At 36.3% G+C, this 18870-nt stretch overlaps 2 protein-coding genes across 3 annotated transcripts; one reads left to right on the plus strand and one right to left on the minus strand.

Annotated features, from left to right (window-relative positions):
* Positions 1–308: 308 nt before the first annotated feature.
* sec23ip (SEC23 interacting protein) lies at positions 309–9861 on the plus strand. The gene is made up of 18 exons (XM_067386287.1): positions 309–520; positions 1481–1986; positions 3669–3876; positions 4157–4350; positions 4449–4538; positions 5027–5147; positions 5354–5443; positions 5575–5716; positions 6668–6876; positions 7058–7155; positions 7277–7444; positions 7533–7628; positions 7716–7889; positions 8021–8176; positions 8354–8456; positions 8857–9042; positions 9143–9308; positions 9398–9861. Exons 1-18 carry the CDS (start codon positions 388–390, stop codon positions 9477–9479), a joined length of 2922 nt encoding a protein of 973 aa, XP_067242388.1. The 5' UTR covers positions 309–387; the 3' UTR covers positions 9480–9861.
* A 71-nt stretch (positions 9862–9932) lies between these two features.
* csgalnact2 (chondroitin sulfate N-acetylgalactosaminyltransferase 2) lies at positions 9933–18757 on the minus strand. 2 transcript variants are annotated; one of them, XM_067386289.1, is made up of 9 exons: positions 18645–18736; positions 18510–18546; positions 17028–17949; positions 16653–16869; positions 14379–14480; positions 13021–13202; positions 12671–12765; positions 12492–12573; positions 9933–11458 (listed from the first exon to the last, which is right to left on the minus strand). In XM_067386289.1, the coding sequence occupies exons 3-9, from the start codon at positions 17677–17679 to the stop codon at positions 11166–11168; spliced, it is 1623 nt and encodes a 540-aa protein (XP_067242390.1). In that variant the 5' UTR covers positions 17680–17949; positions 18510–18546; positions 18645–18736; the 3' UTR covers positions 9933–11165. The 2 variants fall into 2 exon arrangements, with proteins under 2 accessions (XP_067242390.1, XP_067242389.1); XM_067386288.1 differs by lacking the exon at positions 18510–18546 and having other exon boundaries at positions 18645–18757.
* Positions 18758–18870: the final 113 nt, after the last annotated feature.

Raw genomic sequence — 18870 nt, forward strand, 5'->3', positions numbered from 1 at the left:
AAATTCTTTTTGAAATTTGGCATTTATTCAACCATTCGAGTAAGAAGTTGTTGTACATGTTTGTACATATTTTATGTAAATATTTATTAGCGTTTTGCTTTCTAGCATCATGACTGTTTTTAAAAGAAAACGAAAGAAATTAAACTATCGACGTTGTTTGTCGTTGATTACTTTTGCCTTAGGACGTCAACGTGACGCAAATCTGTATGTCAAGCACTAGTCATCAGAGTCGACGACCGAATGAACCTTTCAGACGATCAATGAAAGCACAGATCTGTGAAAATCCAGCGTACCCCTTTATCTCCACAGTGACGAACCAGGAAGTGTTGTAAAAAAGCTCTGCCTGTTCCGACTGGAGGACAAGCTACGTGTAATATTTTATTGAAAATGGCTGATAGGAAAGCCAATAACATCCCTAACAGCGGCTCAAATCTGCTGTTTTCAGGAGCACCGGAGTTCAACTTCAGCCTGCCGTTCTTACCGGTCAGTCAGGCCACCGGCCCGGCGGTTTTATCTGGAGGTGAGCTTATAAAGTCTTCAAATGAGCTGCTTTACGTGGCTAGTGATGTTAGCTTTCCTCTTTTTTTCAGCTCAAAGGTCTCTGCTCTTTATGATAATTAGCTCATGATTTCTATAAGGTTATTTTACTCTTAAATCCAGTAAACAGAATTTCCCGTTTTTACTGTTGTCAAATATTTTATGAATTTTGTATTTATTTTATTTGTTTGATTAGTAAAGGAGAACAGTTGACGTTACACTCACTTTTATATACAGGGCAAATGTACACTAAACGGTAACGTTTTCAGTGTGAAATTAATCAGTTTTCATTACTATGATCTTAACTCAAAACTGCCATTTCGTTTCATCAGAATGATAAGATTTGCGTTACATTATCACCCACTGTCCCTGAAACCACCTGTCATCACACCAAAACATAATTTAAATTACATTATATATTATAGGAACACATAAATATACATCTGCATCTTTTGAAGAACCATTACTAATATGTCCTGAAATGACAAGGTTCATTTTAAAAAATGCCATATGCATTTGTCCTCATATGCTCTAACTGATATTGATGAAAACATTTATAAAATCTGGAAATATCAAAGTCAGTCTTCATCCTGAAGCTCTATTTTCATATTCATATTTCACCTGTGAATAGATTAAAAACATCACAGCAATTGATAATAATTTTAATACATTTGTATTGCTATTTATTTAATTTTTTTTAAGCTTAGTTTTGTTTTTAATTTTGAGGGTTTTTATTATTGCAGGAAGACAGATTCAATCCAGGCCAGTATTTATTATAGCCTGAGTGCTTTTTGTTATTATATTCCAACTAACCGAATAAATTAAGTTTGTGTATTTCTTTATACTAATAGTATAATATAAATACTGATATATATTAATATCATATACTAATATTCTAAACTATAAATTTGATGTATATTTCTTTATGTGATCCTCTGTAAAGATGATGCCAGTGAAGTTGGAGAAGAAGACAGTTTTCTTGGTCAGACGTCATCAGCAGCTCCTCAGGCCTCGACGTTCAATTATTTCTCAAGCACCACCAACAGCAGCGACCCGTTTGCCTCTATTGGGCAGCAACCATGCCCACCTCCACCCGCCACTGTCGTTCCATCAACAACAGGCCCGTCACCTGTATCCATTGCAGCTAGTCTGCCTCTAAACCCACCAATATCTCACATGAACCCCATTCAGCAGTATGGCACTGTTGCTAATCAGACTCCTGTGGGTACATACACTCCTCCGCCTAATGCACCGACTCCTCCTCCGCAGAGCTCCCAGCAGTCCTATAATCCTTACCGTCACACAGCTGCCAGTAGCAAAGCTAGTCCCTATCTCATGGCTCCTGAATTACAGCAGCAGCCCCCCAGCCAAACACCCCAGCATCTAAACCCCTATTCTCAGGCGACACCTGCTCCCTCATTCCAGACTCCACCCACAGCATTCACCAAGGTTGGTCATGTAATGGCATCTTTGTCTAGTTACATATAAGAGAGATTTTACTGGCTCTGTAATACTCAAAATATCATCTGCTGCCATTATCAGAGTTTTTCATTTTCTACTGAGACTGACTGCAGTTAATATTAGAAATGCATTAGAGATTTTTTATAAATGTTTTTATTGTAATCAATTGATATTTGATTTATAGCAGCCGATATTGGTATTTAATTATTCATGCTCAATTCCTGTTTTACATTTAGATTACCTTTGCCATCATCTAATGCTCATTTAAAATTAATCTTTTAAAACACTAATAATACAATAACATCAAATAAAATCTTATTTTTTTCATACTGTACAATAGTGATACTTTAGTGTTATTTATACACTTAAAGTATTATTAATATTTTGAATGATTATATTTTCCATTTACATTTTTTTTTTTAAACCTTTGTTGTTCTTTTGTCATTTTTCTTAGTGTTTTTTCCTGTTTGTTCTAATATTTCTGTTTTAGTTTTAGTCATTTTAGTACTTCAGCTTAAACTTATTTCACTCTTATTTCATCTCATTTATATTTTATGTTATTTCAATTTTATTTCCATTGTTGGGGATAAACAGTTTAGGACCCTTGAAACCAAATATGTCGAATGAAGACCCGGAGTCAAAGTTTAAAAAGATAGGCATCTTAATTCAAGAAAAATTTAATGAAGAATAGTTTGCAGTTTCATCAGCAGAAGCCAGCTTCAAGTCTCACGAGTTTGTAAGGCCGCTCTGCGTACATTCACATTTCCATAACAATTATACTCTAACAGAGTCAACTAACTACGTCATTACTTCAGGTTGGATGATTCTGATTGGCTAAGAAAAATAGACAAGATTACAAATTTTCCACACGTGGACAGATAGTAAGAAGCATATCTGCCTTCGTCATGGAGATGACGAGGGGGACCCTGGATTTAGGTACCGGATGTCCTTTTGGGGTCATGACATAGCGTCTGCTGGTCTCAAGCAGAATGCCAGTTGTCCAATACAAAGGGACCTGCACAAAACACTTAGCGCACATACACGATTCACAGCTTCTTCAAGGCTGAAGTTGATCTGAGATCTGCTCTGAGCAGGAAACTTTCCCCGAAACATACTGATAACATGTTCTTTTCTCTCAGTGAGAGGTACAGAGGATCCTTTAACATGCATTGAAGTCATTCACATAATTTAACAGAAATATAAATGTTGATTAATAACTTAAAAGATATATATTGAAGCGGCAGTGGATTCCAGAATCCATCCCTTCACCATTACCACTATCAATTTTTATTATTTTTAGTTATAAAAATAAAAAAAATATACAGTGTAATGTTGTAATAACTTAATTCACTTTATAAAAAAAAATATTTTAATATTTTATTTGTCATTTATTTAGACAAAATAATATTACATTTTAATATTAATACATACAAAATAAGAATATGAATATGATTTATGAACTATAACAACAACAACAAAAAAAATATCTGGTCGTATTTGTATCGACCAGAATATTGATATTGGTGCATCCTTATGTAATGTTCATAAAATTGAGATAAAAAAGACTCACTTAATTGTGTTTTTAAGCATGTTTAATAAACCTGGCATATTTTGTAATAGTTTTAAAAAGGGATTGTACTTTGTCCTTATACTGTTTTGCTATTCTTCAGCCTCCCCCACCACAGATTCCACCACCCCCTGGATCGACTGGCATGGCTGGACCGTTAGTCCCTGCCAACACAATGGTGCCATACACATATAATGTTTATGAACCTATCCAACATCACTGGTTCTACTGTAAACAAGTGGAGTCAAAGATGGTCTGGCTTCCCTTTAGTATCCTGGATTCCATTCGCTTGGAAGAGACGTTCAACTCTGGTAAGACAGGGAGTGTTTTCATCAAACCCACTTAAATTGGCAGAAAAATTGTACAAGGCACTGCCAAAACTTTGGCAATAGTTCTCTGACTTATGATGTATGAAACCAGCTGTTTACTTTTAGGAAAACTAAGTTGAGTAATGTTAGGCTAAATGCCTCTGTCACTGTAACTTAATTTGTTTTTTAAACAATAGTAAAGTGTTTTTCTATGTATGCCAAGAGCATATGGCCATTCTTAGTCTATTTCACAACATAGTCACTTTGCAATCTGTTGATTCAGTTCAGCCAGATCCAGAGAATGTGATTGTGTGTACGGATGGAGGGCGCTATGACGTGCAGCTGTATGATCGCATACGGACCTCCGTATACTGGGAGGAAGAGCCCACCGAGGTCCGCCGCTGTTCCTGGTTCTACAAAGGAGACACAGACAGTCGCTTCATCCCTTATTCAGAAGAGTTCAGTGAGAAGCTGGAGGTTTGTGCTCCCCAATACTTTTTTCTCATTAGTATTCAGAACACTGATTATTAGGATGCCATTTGAACTGCTTTATCTGTTATGTCTGCTGTAAACAGGCCGAATATAAGAAAGCTGTTACCACTAATCAGTGGCATCGACGACTGGAATTCCCATCTGGTGAGACCATCGTAATGCACAATCCAAAGGTACAACTTTTTCAAATGCTCTAAAGGCAGTTTACACATCATTTTCAACTAATAATGGACAACTTTTTATGTATTTTGGCCTTTCATTTACACAACAGTGGTGTTTTGGGGGCATGAAAACGCAAATTTTTTCAAAGGTTTCAGAGACGATACCGTGACTGTTTCCGTGTAAACTACAAAAACCTGATTTGCGAAAATGGTGACGTCATGCGCATGTTTACTACGTGTTCAGTTTATAGACGTGTAGTGTTGCTTACAAAATGGCATTGCCAACTACTGGACTGGCAGGATAATACAGCGTTTTTAACCATTTTCGCAGATCTGTGTGATTGGGGATTGTTTTGACAACGTTGTTGCTTGTACTTGGAAAATCGTGAAAAATCGTTCCCTTTTTTTAGTACATCGTTGTCGTGTAAATGTACTCTTAGAACAGACACTAGTTATAGTAAACTGTTTCTTGTAGCATAAATGATTGGTTGGTTCCTCAGGTGATTGTGCAGTTTCAGCCATCTGCCGTGCCTGATGAGTGGGGCACGACGCAGGACGGTCAGACCCGACCTCGGGTTGTCAAGAGGGGTGTGGATGATGATCATGATGAAGTTCCTGATGGTAAATCAGCCTTTTGTTCTCATTTAAGCCAGACAAAAAAATTGTGATTTGTTTTGCTGTTTCTCATTTTAAAATCCGCCAACTTTCAAAATGTTTCAAAATACAACTCATCAAACAGCCCTCAAACTCAAGATTCTTGGGTATTATTTGAAGGTGAATGCAGAGCATGGCAGAATCACTGAAGAAAATTGTCTTTTCCTGTGTAGGTGAGATGCCTCAGGTGGATCATCTGGTGTTTATGGTGCATGGCATCGGCCCCGTCTGTGATCTGAGGTTCAGGAGCATGGTGGAGTGTGGTATGTTACACACACATTTTTTAGTCTCCTGATGAAAACAGTTTTCTAAGGATTTCAGTCAAACACTTTCAGTGAAAACGAATCATACTGTTATATTGCACTTAAGTCAAACTGTGTGTTTATGTTTTCAGTGGATGACTTCCGCAGTGTGTCCTTGAAGTTGTTGCAGAGTCATTTTAAGAAGGCTCGTGATGATCATGTTATAAGTCGTGTGGAGTTTCTGCCTGTGCACTGGCACACGGCTCTGCACGGTGATGCTACAGGGGTTGACAGGTAGAGACACAACATTCAGCCACATTCAGAAGAAGCCTTACTTGGGTGCTCTATATTAGGCCTAAAACTATTGTTCCCATTTTTGTTTTTGCTGATCACTTTCTTTTGCACAGGCCCTTCAGCCACCAATATATAATTTTATATAATTTAATAATGTTAAATCTATTCAAAATACAAATTACTGATGACAATTTCTCCTTTTTTTTTTTTTAAAGAAATTAAACTATCCCTTTAAGGCCAGTTCACACAGCAACAACAGACACTTCGTCGGGTTTTGTCAAATCAGTGTCTCTGTTGGCGTCTATCTGAGCTTGTTTTGAACAAATTGTGATCAAAAGTGACAAAGACATTAGATTTTTTAAAAGTGACAATAAATACATTTAGAATGTTACAAAATGTCCACTTCAAATAAATGCTGTTCTTTTGAACTTTCTATCTATCAAAGAATCCTGGAAAAAATGTATCACAACCAAAAAGCAGCACAATTTTCAACATTGATAGTAATAAGAAATGTTTCTTGAGCACCAAATCATTATATTAGAATGATTTCCAAAGGATCATGTGACACTAAAGACTTGGGTAATGGCTGCTGAAGAAATTCAGCTTTGTCGTCATTGGAATAAATAACAATTTTGAAATATATAAAAAGAGAAAAGTTATTTTAAATTGTAATAATATTTCACAATAGTGTGTTTTTTACTGTATTTTTGATCAAGTTTTATCCCACTCTGGGAAAAAAAAAAAGGAAATTGGCTGGTCAGAAAGTTTAGGAACCTTTTTTAAGAAAATATTTTTTTTTTTTTTTTTTTTTTAACTAAAAAAAAACAGTTGGTTCTGCTATGAACTTGAAATCTCTATACATTTCTGCCTGAATGTCTGTAATATCATAAACCTTTTGTTTTGTAATTTACCAGTAGTTCTTTCTGTCTTTTTATGTTTTGAATCATGTAGGAGGATAAAGAAGATTACTCTGCCCAGCACAGGTCGTTTGCGTCACTTCACTAATGAAACGCTCTTAGACGTGCTTTTCTACAACAGCCCAACCTACTGCCAGACCATTATGGACACCGTGGCATTTGAAATAAACCGCTTGCATGCACTTTTCATGCAAAGAAACCCAGACTTCAAAGGCAGAGTGTCCGTGGCTGGACACAGCTTGGGTGAGAAACCTTTCCTTTTACATGCTTTAACTCTGAATCATGGTCTTAAATGATTAAGATAAAAATTGAACTAAAGTGATGCACTATTAGAGTACACTTATAGTGTGTGACAACACCATGTATTGAACTGAACTAGTATTCATATTTGTATTACAATTTATTATTTTCCCCTAATCTTTAGGCTCTTTGATACTTTTTGACCTGCTGTCCAATCAGAAGGTCAGCTCACCTTTATCAGATCCAGTAACCAATGGAAATGCTCCGACTAATGTGAAACAGGTATCAGTACATTTTAGATGAGGATGATCTTAAAATGATGCATGTTTATTAAGGTTGTATATTAAAATATGACATGGTCTGTTTATGGCTTTCTCTTATTTTAATTGTTTAATTGTTGTAGGTAAGTCCCGTGGTCCAGGCCAATGAAGTGCCTACAGTAGAGGCTGCTGAGGAAGAGGCTAAAGAGGAAGAAGAGGAGATTGGCAACATGTCATCTGTTCTGGAGATGCTGGGTTTGTCTGAGTATCTGAGCACCTTCGAAAATGAGAAGATTGATGTTGAGTCTCTGGTGAGAGCATTTTAAATTTGTTTTTACACATTTTTATATTGAAAACAATAAGTAACTAATCACTGCTATATCTCTATTTCTATTGCAGCTGTTGTGCACAATAGATGACCTAAAAGAAATGAGTATTCCTCTGGGGCCACGTAAAAAACTTGCCAACTTTGTCAAAGAGAAGTCTGCAAAACAGGCAAATTTTCAGTTGTCTTTATATTGCATCAGGTTTTCATTTTTTCATTCTAATGTGATGCTTTGAAACACATTTTCTTCTCAACAGGCTGCACGAAAGGCTGTGAAAGAGAAAATTGTAGAAAAAGAGGAACCGAAAGAGACCCAACCTCCTGTCCAGACAGAGCCCACACCAGATACTGCCATCAGCAAACTGCCAGCGGGAAGAAACATGTCCTCAATCCATGTAGATTACAACTATTTCGAAATAGGCACAGGACAGGTAAAGCTCGAATATACACCATCCCAAATTGATCTATGGACCAATATGATTAAATGAAGATAATTTTATCAGAACCTGATTGTGGGACTAAAACGTGAACATGCTCTGCAATCTTGGTTGTTCTCCTCCAGGTGTCCGTGGTATATCACGCTCTGGACTTTGAACCGGTGAATTTCTTTGCTCTCGGCTCTCCCATCGGTATGTTTCTGACAGTACGTGGGGTGGAGAAAATCGAAGAGTCTTACCAGCTTCCCACCTGCAAAGGGTTCTTCAACATCTACCATCCAGTGAGTTGTGTCTTAGCTTGTCTAACTGCTTCTCTACAGCTGCATCTGATCTTTTGGAAATCACATGGTTTATGACTAAAGTGTCAGTGTAAATGAAGAATAATGAACAAGATTTGGAACTTTAACATTCTCAGGGTTAGCTGTGTCGCTAATACATTGATGATATTGTGCTCTCAGCTGGATCCAGTTGCATACAGAATCGAACCCATGATCTTACCAGACATTGAACTGGAGCCGGTTTTGATCCCTCATCATAAAGGGAGGAAGAGGCTTCATCTCGGTATGTAACAATTTCTTTGCAGTTAAAGGGTTAGTTCACCCAAAAATGAACATTCCGTCATTAATTACTCCTTACACCCATAAGGAACACAAATTAAGATATTTTTGATGAAATCCAAGAGCTTTCTGATCTCCTTATACACAGCAATGTCACATCATAACATTAAGGTTGAACCACTGTAGTCACATGGACTATTCTGTCTTTACTACCTTTCTGGGCCATGAAATTTATGACGTTGCTGTGTATTAGGCAGATCAGAAAGCTCTCGGATTTCATCAAATGTGTGTGTGTTTCTTTCTTTCTTTCTATATATAAAAACAAACAATAAATAAATTATTTTTTTATTTTCGAGATTTATTTTAGTATGAGATTTAATTAATTTTTTTTGTCTTGCATCCAGAATTAAAAGAGAGTTTATCCAGGATGGGCTCTGACATTAAGCAAGGCTTCATCAGCTCTCTGAAGAGTGCTTGGCAGACTCTGAATGAGTTTGCTCGTGCTCACACCTCTTCTGTTCAACTGCACGAACAGCTGGCCATGGTCGCCAGTCAGATCAAAGCGGAAGAGGAAATGCAGGAAGGGGAAGGTGAGTCAACCACAGTGCACATCCTCTCAGCCTCATCAGTTCACTGTGCACACTTCAATGCAAACTCAATCAAAATCTGAATCTCAATGTTTGTTTGCAGAGGACAGTAAGATGGTTGAGAGTCCAGAGCCTCAGAAGGAAGAGGAGACACGAGTAAAAGTGGGCCTGCTGAATGGAGGGAATCGTATTGATTATGTCCTGCAAGAGAAACCCATCGAGAGCTTTAACGAATACCTGTTTGCACTCCAGAGTCATCTGTGTTACTGGTACGCGATCTTCCATAACATTGTCATTATGTAATTGTATTAGTCATTTTATGAAATACAATACAGACTCTTTTTGTCTCTTTCTTCAGGGAATCTGAAGATACAGCTCTGCTTCTTCTCAAGGAAATTTATAAGACCATGAACGTTCGGCCAGATCAGCCAGTGCATTGATGTGATGGGTCACTAAAACACCTTAGTCATCAGAAGTCACATTACTTTGAAGATAAATAAATATTTTAAACAGTTTTCAACTCTTCAACTGGGACTGTCCCAGCAGTTTTTGTTATTTTCTTTTATTTTATTTTCCTGTAGTCTGTTGTATAAAAATGAATACACTTGTATTATTCCATGTGTCTTAAATTAAGAAATTAATAGTGGATTTCAATACCACTGCAACGGTTTAAAATAACATTTTTATAGCTTATAGATCTGAAGAAGTCTGAGTGCAATTGCAAATGGAATCAAATGGTATTAACAGAAACTTTATCTAGAGTTAGCAAAGAAATATTATGCTGTGTAAAAACTACAACCAAGAAGTCACAATAAACTGAACTATTAGTAGCTGTTGTTCCTCTGGCTTGTTAGCCCATGTTTTCTGTATATTTGAGTAAACTGATTTACTGGCACACAGATTTTGCTTCCAAAACATAAGTTTATGACAGAACCACTGGGGATCAAATAGCAGGTCAACGCTTTAAGGTTCAAACTTCCCAGATGTTGTGACAGTTTTTGTTGATTTCGATCTAGCACCAAGATCTAATCAATTATGATATCAGTGCACAAACCTTATTTTGGGGACATTAAAAATAGCTTGTTGTATTCCTTTTATTTGTTTTAGAAAATGAGCAATGTAACCCAACATCCTGATCAATTAGAGGCTCTACAATAGACAGCAATGGTTAGTTTTAATCTACCTGCCAGTTTAAGTGGAATTAATACATAATGTCCTTACTATATACCACAGATTCATTTCAAAGTGGTTGCAGAGGCCAACGCATTGGATGTTTAGAGCCTGTAACATAAACCCCTGACAGATATCACTATGGCACTGACCAGTGTCCTCACACATGGTGCAAAGTAAAGGTTTGACACATGCATCAAAATGCATATCAGGTCCATGCTATCTTACACAGCAAAAATGTGGAAGATTAGGGAAGAGCCTGAATACTGTTCCAGCAGAAACATAACCTACAGTACAAATCCAGCAAGTGTAACTACATCCACATGTGGATGATTGTCCCTTTTACCAACATATCTCCCTTTTTGTCACACCATACACATTTTCAACAGAAATAATATAAAAATGTAACGCATGGCTTTGTCAATTAATGGCAAAAAAACAAACATACTTTACACATGGCATGTCTTCTCAATTGCCATTACTTGCAAATCATTGTGCAATCTGTGCAAATCATTTGTATGTTTTTACGCTGTTGCATTCAATTCAACAAGACAATTTACACAACAAATTTATGAATTGGTTCCACAAACTTGTTTTCATGAATGAGGCCCAAACAATCTCTTCAGTAACTAACTACCCCAAAGGGACTAGTCATTATTCACTTATGTAGTAAACAAATCCAAAAAGACCTTTTAGTGCTTAACACCTAACCCTAATTGGCATTAAAGCAAACTATTCCAGACTGTAAATCAAAGTAATTGATGTAAACGCTTTATGTAGTACCAATCAGTACCATCCTCCCATAACACGTAGTCTTTGCTGTCTAAGTCTTCTGTAATCCTTGGATAATTATATAGATTTGACTTTAGTTCAAATAATATGAAAAAGAAAATTATTTTGACCCATTTCTTCATTGCTGTTATCAACAAAGTTGTGCTCCTTGCTGCATTGTTGATTCATTCTGCTGGTCTGCTCTGAGTTTTGTAGGCCTGCTTTCGAAGGTGAGTTTCAATCTCCTCCCTGAACACAAGCATGCCCAGGTGAGAGTGTGACGCCTCATTCATTGCCTTGGACTGGATGCACATGCGGTACTGTTCTGGGGTCAGCTCGTCTGCGCACAGCTTCTCATGCCACAGGTGGAAGAGGCCTGATACAGGGGTGCGGATCACAATCTGATCACTCCGTAGGTACTTCCTGTACAAGTGCACATCTTCTACACCCCAGCCTTTCACTTCCAGATCAAATCCTCCTAGAAAAGAGAAACGGGAGTTTATTTGTATGAAACAAGCAGCAAAGTATTTTTTTTTAATTGTATTTTGATGCATTTGTTTTAAAGTATTCTCATGCATGCATTCATTTACGAAGGAAAAAAAAAGTTGAGTTTCATTGTTTAATTTTACAAGAAGAGTTAGTACAATAAAATATTATATAATACATATTATTGGCATACATGAAACATCGCTTTCATCTAATGTTGCTGAATTTATTTTGTTTTAAGTGTATATAAAATACCTGCCAAAATTTTGAAAACATTTTTATTACAAAACAATTTATGTTTTTGAAAGGAGTCTCTCCTGTTCACCAAGACTGCATTTATTTAATAATAATAAAACACATTAAAAACAGTAATATTGTGAAATATTAAAATTTAAAAATAATTTTCTATTTTGATACATTTTAAAATTAAATTTATTTCTGTAATGACAAAGCTGAATTTTCAGCATTGTCACATGATCCTTCTAATATGCTGATTTGCTGCTCAACGAACATCTATTATTATTATTTTTATAATAATAATAATAATAATAATAATCATTATTATCATTATCAATAGTGAAAACTTAATGCTTAATTTTGTGGAAATGATACCATTCAAAGATAAATTAATACTTTTATTCATCAAGGATAAATTCAATTGAACGAAAGTGACAGTGAAGACATTTATAATGTTACAAAAGATTTCTATTTAATAAATGCTTTAATACGTACAAACAAATGCTATTCATTGAACATTCTACTCAAAGAATCCTGAAAAAACAACCATTTCCACAAAATGTTAAGCAGCACAACTGTTTTAAACAGTGATAATAATAATAAGAAGAAATGTTACCACAGCATCAAATCAGCATATTAGAATGATTTATGAAGATTGAGGTAATGATGCTGAAAATCTTATTTATTTATTTTTGAGTGAATAGAATTATGGGTCAAAGCCATTCACCCTAAATAAGAAAATTATTATTATTAGAACATTATTTTCCTAAAAGTCCACATTAACTTACCAATGCTTAGAAAGTCAGAGCGATACTGACAAGTCATGCCAAATCCAAAATCCCTCCAGAATCCAGCATCTTTTTTATGAATCTATAAATAACATACAATTGTATTATTTTTTTATCACTAGAAAACAATATGTTCTAAAAAATATGTAGTTGCATACAAAAATCATGAGCTTACATACCAGCTGATTCTCAATTGGGGGTGGAAACTCAAGATTTCCATAAACTATAGCTGGATTGTACAAACTGAAAACCACCGGATAGAAAACACGTTTACCTGCAAGGGAGGGAAAAAAAAAGTTATTATAAAATTACATAAAGGATTATATTTTTAGTATAAAAATGATTTTTGATGAAGATATTTTACTGTTCTGTCAAACATGCATAAAACAAGAAAATGTCATTAATTTATTTGCTACATACCCTATTATTACTAATATTATTACTGCAAAATGGGAGAAATATGGATGTTTTATCTAGTAATGGGTCCATGAATTTTCAGATATAAATGCTTGTTGAGATCCAGACAAACCTGGAGCTGTATTAAGCCGACAGGTACTAAGAAATTCCATGGTGAAGTAGATGTCAACGTCACAGAAGAACATCAACACGTCCCCCCCTTTCTCCCACGCGTGAGCTCCAATGTCCAGACCGCGACCACGCGAAAACTCCTCATCCACAGGGATCAGAGTGTAGTTACTGAAGTTCTCTTCACTGGAAAGGATCATAAATAACAGTGCAGGAAACAAAATGAAGCTTAAACTGCATAAGTGTAGGAAACAAAATGAAACATACTGGATAACACCACGTTTATAATCTACACACACTACCATTTACTAGTCTGGATTGGTATGATTTGTAAATGTTTTTCAATTAAGTCCCTTTTGCTCACCAAAGCTGCATTCATTTGATCAAAATTACAGGAAAAACAGTAAATTGTGAAATAGTATTACAATTTAAATCAACTGTTTTCTATGTTAATATATTTTTAAATGTAATTTATTCCTGTGATGGCAAAGTTGAATTTTCAGCATCATTACTCCAGTCTTCAGTAGGGATGTGCAACGATTAATCACGATTAATCGTTTGCAAAATAAAAGTCGGTGTTTAAGTATTATATGTGTGTTCTGTGTATAATAATTATGTATATATAAATACAGACACATACATGTATATATTTAAGAACATTTTTAGATTTATATATAAAATATTTATATTTAATATAAAATATATATAAATATATATATTTATTTAAGCATGCATATATTTCTTAAATTTATACATGTATGTGTGTGTATTTATATATACATAATTATTAAACACAGATATATAATACATAAACACAGGCTTTTATTTTTTATTTTTTAACACATCCCTAGTCTTCAGTGTCACATGATCCTTCAGAAATCATTCTGATTTGGAAATATTTCTTATTATTATCAATGTTCATGAAAGCAGTTGTGCTGCTTAATATTTCTGTGGCAACCATGGTATATTTTTTAGTATTCTTTAAAAGCAATATCAAAAGAACAACATTTATTTGAAATAGAAATATTTCGTAATGTTATAAATGATTAATGCATCTTTGCTGAATAAAAAAAATAAATTTCTTTCAATAAAAATCTTACTGACTGCACAATTTTTGAATGGTAGTGTACAGATAATGTGAATTACTCTACGAGCTCTACAAGCAATAATTATGAAAAAGGAAGCTTACTTCCTGCTAGTCAAGAAAATTACAGTTTATCAAAAGAACATTTCTACTGCCCCATTAAGATGGGTAAACAGCAAATTTCTTTTCCTTGGGTTTCCTCCATTCAGGATGCTGGCGAACAGAGAATGCTTCAATGACGCACATGTAGTATGACAGAGCATTTTTAAAGCTCAAACCTGGACATTTTCCTCAAAGACGCCTTCACCTCCTGCAAGCCCATCTGACCAAAATACACCACTGTGAGATGCACCCGCTTGTCCTGCTGTATACAAACTTCCCTGCACACAGAAAACACCATCTGATCATAACATTTACAAAACTTCCAAAGAGAAAACTGTTCTGGAAAACATTTTTTTGTAAAACAGTGTAACATCTGGCTCTGTGTTGCTGCATCCCACATGTCTTTAAAAGTTCAACCGTATGATTTGGAGCACATAAGAACAAACTGACACGCACATTCCCTGACATGATCTCTTTTACATGCTTAGCGAATTTTGTTTTTATAATCCATTCATTCAATAGGAATCCACATCATGTGTGCATGATGGTGAAACATTTTGCACATTCCCATATAGACTTTGCATCGGGTTCAAGTTGGTTACATGAATTAAAAGGGAGTTCTGTGTGATCAATGTCTCTGAAAATTAGTTAGTGCTGCAGAAGTGATCTATATATATATATATATATATATATATATATAGTCGTGCCCAAAATTATTCATACCCTTGGTAAATATGACCAAAAAAGGCTGTGAAAATAAATCTGCACCGTTAATACTTTTTATATTTTATTTAAAAAAAAATCTACAAAAATCCAACCTTTCATTGGAGAATAATAATTTTAAATGGGGGGAAAATCTCATTATGAGAGAAATCTTAAGTGTTTGCAGGTAAAATCTGACTATATAACCCATCCTGTTTGAAGTTCCAGTAGTGTCAGTTACTTTTCAAATGTTTTATGATCAGATGAAGCAAAAATTGCTTTTTTACCAGCAAACACTCAAGATGGTTTTGGTGCACACAGGGGTAAAAAGTGACCCATGTGTACAATGAAATATACTGCTGGATCTTTAATGTTGTGGGCCTATTTTTCTGCTGGAGGTCCTGGACATCTTGTTCAGATACATGGCATCATGGAGTCTATCAAATACCAACAGATAAAAAAAAATCAAAACCTGAATGTCCCTGTTAGAATCATATAATGGGATGTGGTTGGATCTTCCATCAGGACAATGATTCAAAACAAACATCAAAATCAACACAAAAATGGGTCACTGAACACAAAACCAAGCTTCTGCCATGGCCATCCCAGTCCCCTGACCTGAACCCTAAAGAAAATGAGTGGAATGAACTGAAGAGAAGAAGCACCAGCATGGAGCTGGGAATCTGAAGGATCTGGAGAGATTCTGCATGAAGGAATGGTGTCTGATCTCTTGTCAGGTGTTCTCCAAACTCCTCATCAGGCATTATAGGTGAAGACTCAGAGCTGTTCTCTTGGGAAAAGGAGGTTGCAAAAAGTATTGAATAAAAGGGTATGATTAATTGTGAGCAGTGTGTATTAGAGAAGAACATTTCTCTCATAATGAGATTTTCCCCCCATTAAAAATTATTATTCTCCAATGAAAGGTTGGATTTTTGTAGATTTTTAAAATAAAAGATCAAAAGTATTAACGGTGCAGATTTATTTTCACAGCAGTCTTAGGTCATATTTACCAAGGGTATGAATAATTTTGGGCACGACTGTATATGAAAGGTTATCCCATTTCTTCTGGAATGGGAATGTTGGCAGTTTCACAACCAGAAGCTGTGGAATCATTGATTCTTACTATGAGTGATGACACTCTGACCGATCCAAGATGGTGGGCATGCAGACATGTCTGTAGTGGTCAAATGTGGCATCTACATATATCTATGATATTGTAATACACCACTCGTAATTTTATATTACATATCCTGAAAAAGGAGATTGCTAACATGTGGCTAAATGGGACTACAGAGGTCGTTGGGTTATCAGCCAAACAGTGAAACTCATCTACGCACTTTTGTGCTTTTTACAGCCTCAGTTTATAATCACACTCTTGCAAACAACTCTAACTCATACTGAAAGGGAAAATGTTTTTAAATAAAGAACTGAAAGAAGCTTAATGGTTTTCAGAAGCTTAATGGTGGTGACTGTGGTGTAGTTTCTTTATAGCCTACATTTAGCTCTTCTTCAAAATCCCTAAATGGTCTTCTTCTTGTGAAGATTATCATGATGAAGAAAACATGTAAGAATCGTAAAACTTTTCCTGGTCACAGAACTTATTTTCTACAATAATCCAAAAGCCAATGGAATAAATCCTATTAGTTTTTGTCTAGGGAACCTAACGCTCACCAAAATACGTCATCACATTTAAACTGCACGCATTTCAGGAGTAATCCTCCTGAAACTTTCTATAGTGACCTTCTCACCTGAAGTTGTGCAAGAACTGAACAAAGGCTTCAGTGCGGCCTGACAGTGGCACTATGATGTTAATGATGGTGCCGGCGGCGTCTACAGACGTGCTCCTCACTTTCATGAGAGGCCCAAATGGACGGAAGAGGGTGACGTGACGGTACTCGTGGGAATTCTCTTTAGCGAAGTAGAGCTCATACAGTGTGCCTTTGTCCCTCTCGGTCCTGTAGAGTCCTGCCAAGAATAGCAAGTACACAAAAGCAGCTCAAGTTACTGAATATTTTGTGCTGTGCAAAGTTCACACCACCTTTATTATGCTCAAATACAAACAGTCGCCGTCAAGCACACACAAACCCAGAACATAGTGTATACTTCATCTAAACAGCTCTTACCCTCAAAAAAATGGCTTTCTGTGAACGTCTGCCTCTGCATGGGGATGTTGTCCTCCTGTCCGTCATCATCTTCTGGGTTATTAATAATATCCAAACCTGCTTCTATCACCTCCACCAACTCATCCCTCCGGTCCTTCCGCACGGGCTTCTCCTCGGGGTGGCGCGTCAGGCCCATCTCCAGCTGGTACACCTTTGTGGTGGTGAAGCTCTCAAAGGGCACAAGCGCGTACTCGCTCGGCAGCCTCGCTCCTGTATTCACCTCTGCTTTGTCGATCTGTGAGTGCAGGTACTCCAAGAGGTCACTCGGCTCTTGATCTCTGCCATCAATCAGGCTCTGTGGCCCGGGACCCTCTTTTTTTTCTTGAAGCACTCTCAGTTTCTCGCTCATCTCTTGGAGTTCTTGTTTGAGCTGTGCGATCTGCCTCTTGAGGCTGGCCGCTCGGCTGAGATGCCGCTCTTCCTGCTCCTGCAGGAGGGCCTGGTAATACTCCTTCCCATATGGATCTCCGCCCAGGCCAGGCAGCACCTGACTCACATCTGCAGGTGGTGTGCATTCCAGCAGGTAAGCAAAGAGCAGCAGCACCAGGAGCAAAAATATACCCAGGAGAAGCCAACGCGCCCGCCCCTGCAGAGGAAGCCCCCGTCTGGGCATTTCTGAGAGGCAGGGTGCTCTTTACCAGCCACACTGTTGCATTCCCACCCAGTCAAAACGTAACCTTTAGGAAGGATGAAGTCTTTCACATTAATCCATTCCCAAGCAAAGCGAAGGGCGTGCGCTAGTGTCACATTTCTCTTGTAATGATGCTCCTCTGAGACTACAGCATGCCGATCATGCTCAGATTCCTCAGAGATGTGTGAATACACCATTGACAAACTGCCATCCTGCTTGCACAATATTCCTCAGTTATGAGAAGCAACACATCTAAAAAGAGATTCAAATCATGATAAATATAGTTTCTAATCAATATATTTATAGCCCAAGCATGAACTGACAAAATATTAAACGGTAGACCAGACAATAGTGAAACAAATATTCAAATAATTTAAAACTATATAAAAATAACTTGACAGCCTACAGTACCTTGCTTTTTAACATGAAAACACTCCATTTAAAAAAAAATATTAATGATACTATTCTTTATTAAAACGTTATTCATTTATTAAACGAATATACATACACAAAAGTAAAGAGACTTGGATTGCAAACTGATAATATGTAAATTAATATTGTTAAATTGTTGCTAGGCAGATTTCAGATTGTTAAATAGTGGACTATAATTCTTAGAGGATCGAAACTTTAAGATAATCTAAAAATAAGACAATTTAAATATTTTAACTATAATAATTAAATAATGACTATTTTATATCAATGTTTTTGATATTTGGTAGGTAGCCGTGTGATAAGTGGGGTCGGATTCCTGATCACCCTATCTGTTTATTTTATAGACTGACTCCATACACAATATAACTATTCATATTCACCGAAAATACAGCTTTGTGCGCACAGCAGAACATCTGCCTGATGAAAAGAAAAAAATTATAGCAATTTGCGGAAGATAACATCGAGATTGAAGTTGTTTTCTTGGGTAAAACAAACACGTAATGTACGACACTTACCTCGGTAGTTGTGATTGTATGTGGCTGTCGGTAACCGTTTCTTTATGCAACTGTTCAACAGAATACCGAGCATAATAAATGTGGGAACAGAACGCCACGGGGCAACAAAAAAAGGAAGCACAATAAAAATGTTACTTCCGCTTTGAGCCGCAGCATTTCAAAATAAAAGCCAGTATGTCGTCTTCAGATGTTTTAAAATCGTTAAAGACTATCATTAACAAAATTA

This window comes from Chanodichthys erythropterus, chromosome 5 (genome assembly GCF_024489055.1).
Source record: "Chanodichthys erythropterus isolate Z2021 chromosome 5, ASM2448905v1, whole genome shotgun sequence".
Classification (NCBI taxonomy): Eukaryota; Metazoa; Chordata; class Actinopteri; order Cypriniformes; family Xenocyprididae; genus Chanodichthys; species Chanodichthys erythropterus.

What these genes read in the sequence shown, in the direction of transcription:
- sec23ip (XM_067386287.1), top strand. Translation starts at nt 388, where the DNA reads ATGGCTGATAGGAAAGCCAATAACATCCCTAACAGCGGCTCAAATCTG. An exon ending in CCCGGCGGTTTTATCTGGAG is followed by an intron (nt 521 to 1,480) that starts GTGAGCTTATAA and finishes TCCTCTGTAAAG; the next exon opens with ATGATGCCAGTGAAGTTGGA. An exon ending in TCGTAATGCACAATCCAAAG is followed by an intron (nt 4,539 to 5,026) that starts GTACAACTTTTT and finishes TTGGTTCCTCAG; the next exon opens with GTGATTGTGCAGTTTCAGCC.
- csgalnact2 (XM_067386288.1), bottom strand. Translation starts at nt 17,679, where the DNA reads ATGCCCAGACGGGGGCTTCCTCTGCAGGGGCGGGCGCGTTGGCTTCTC. An exon ending in TCTTTGAGGAAAATGTCCAG is followed by an intron (nt 13,203 to 14,378) that starts GTTTGAGCTTTA and finishes GATCCTTTCCAG; the next exon opens with TGAAGAGAACTTCAGTAACT. An exon ending in CCCCAATTGAGAATCAGCTG is followed by an intron (nt 12,574 to 12,670) that starts GTATGTAAGCTC and finishes TGTTATTTATAG; the next exon opens with ATTCATAAAAAAGATGCTGG.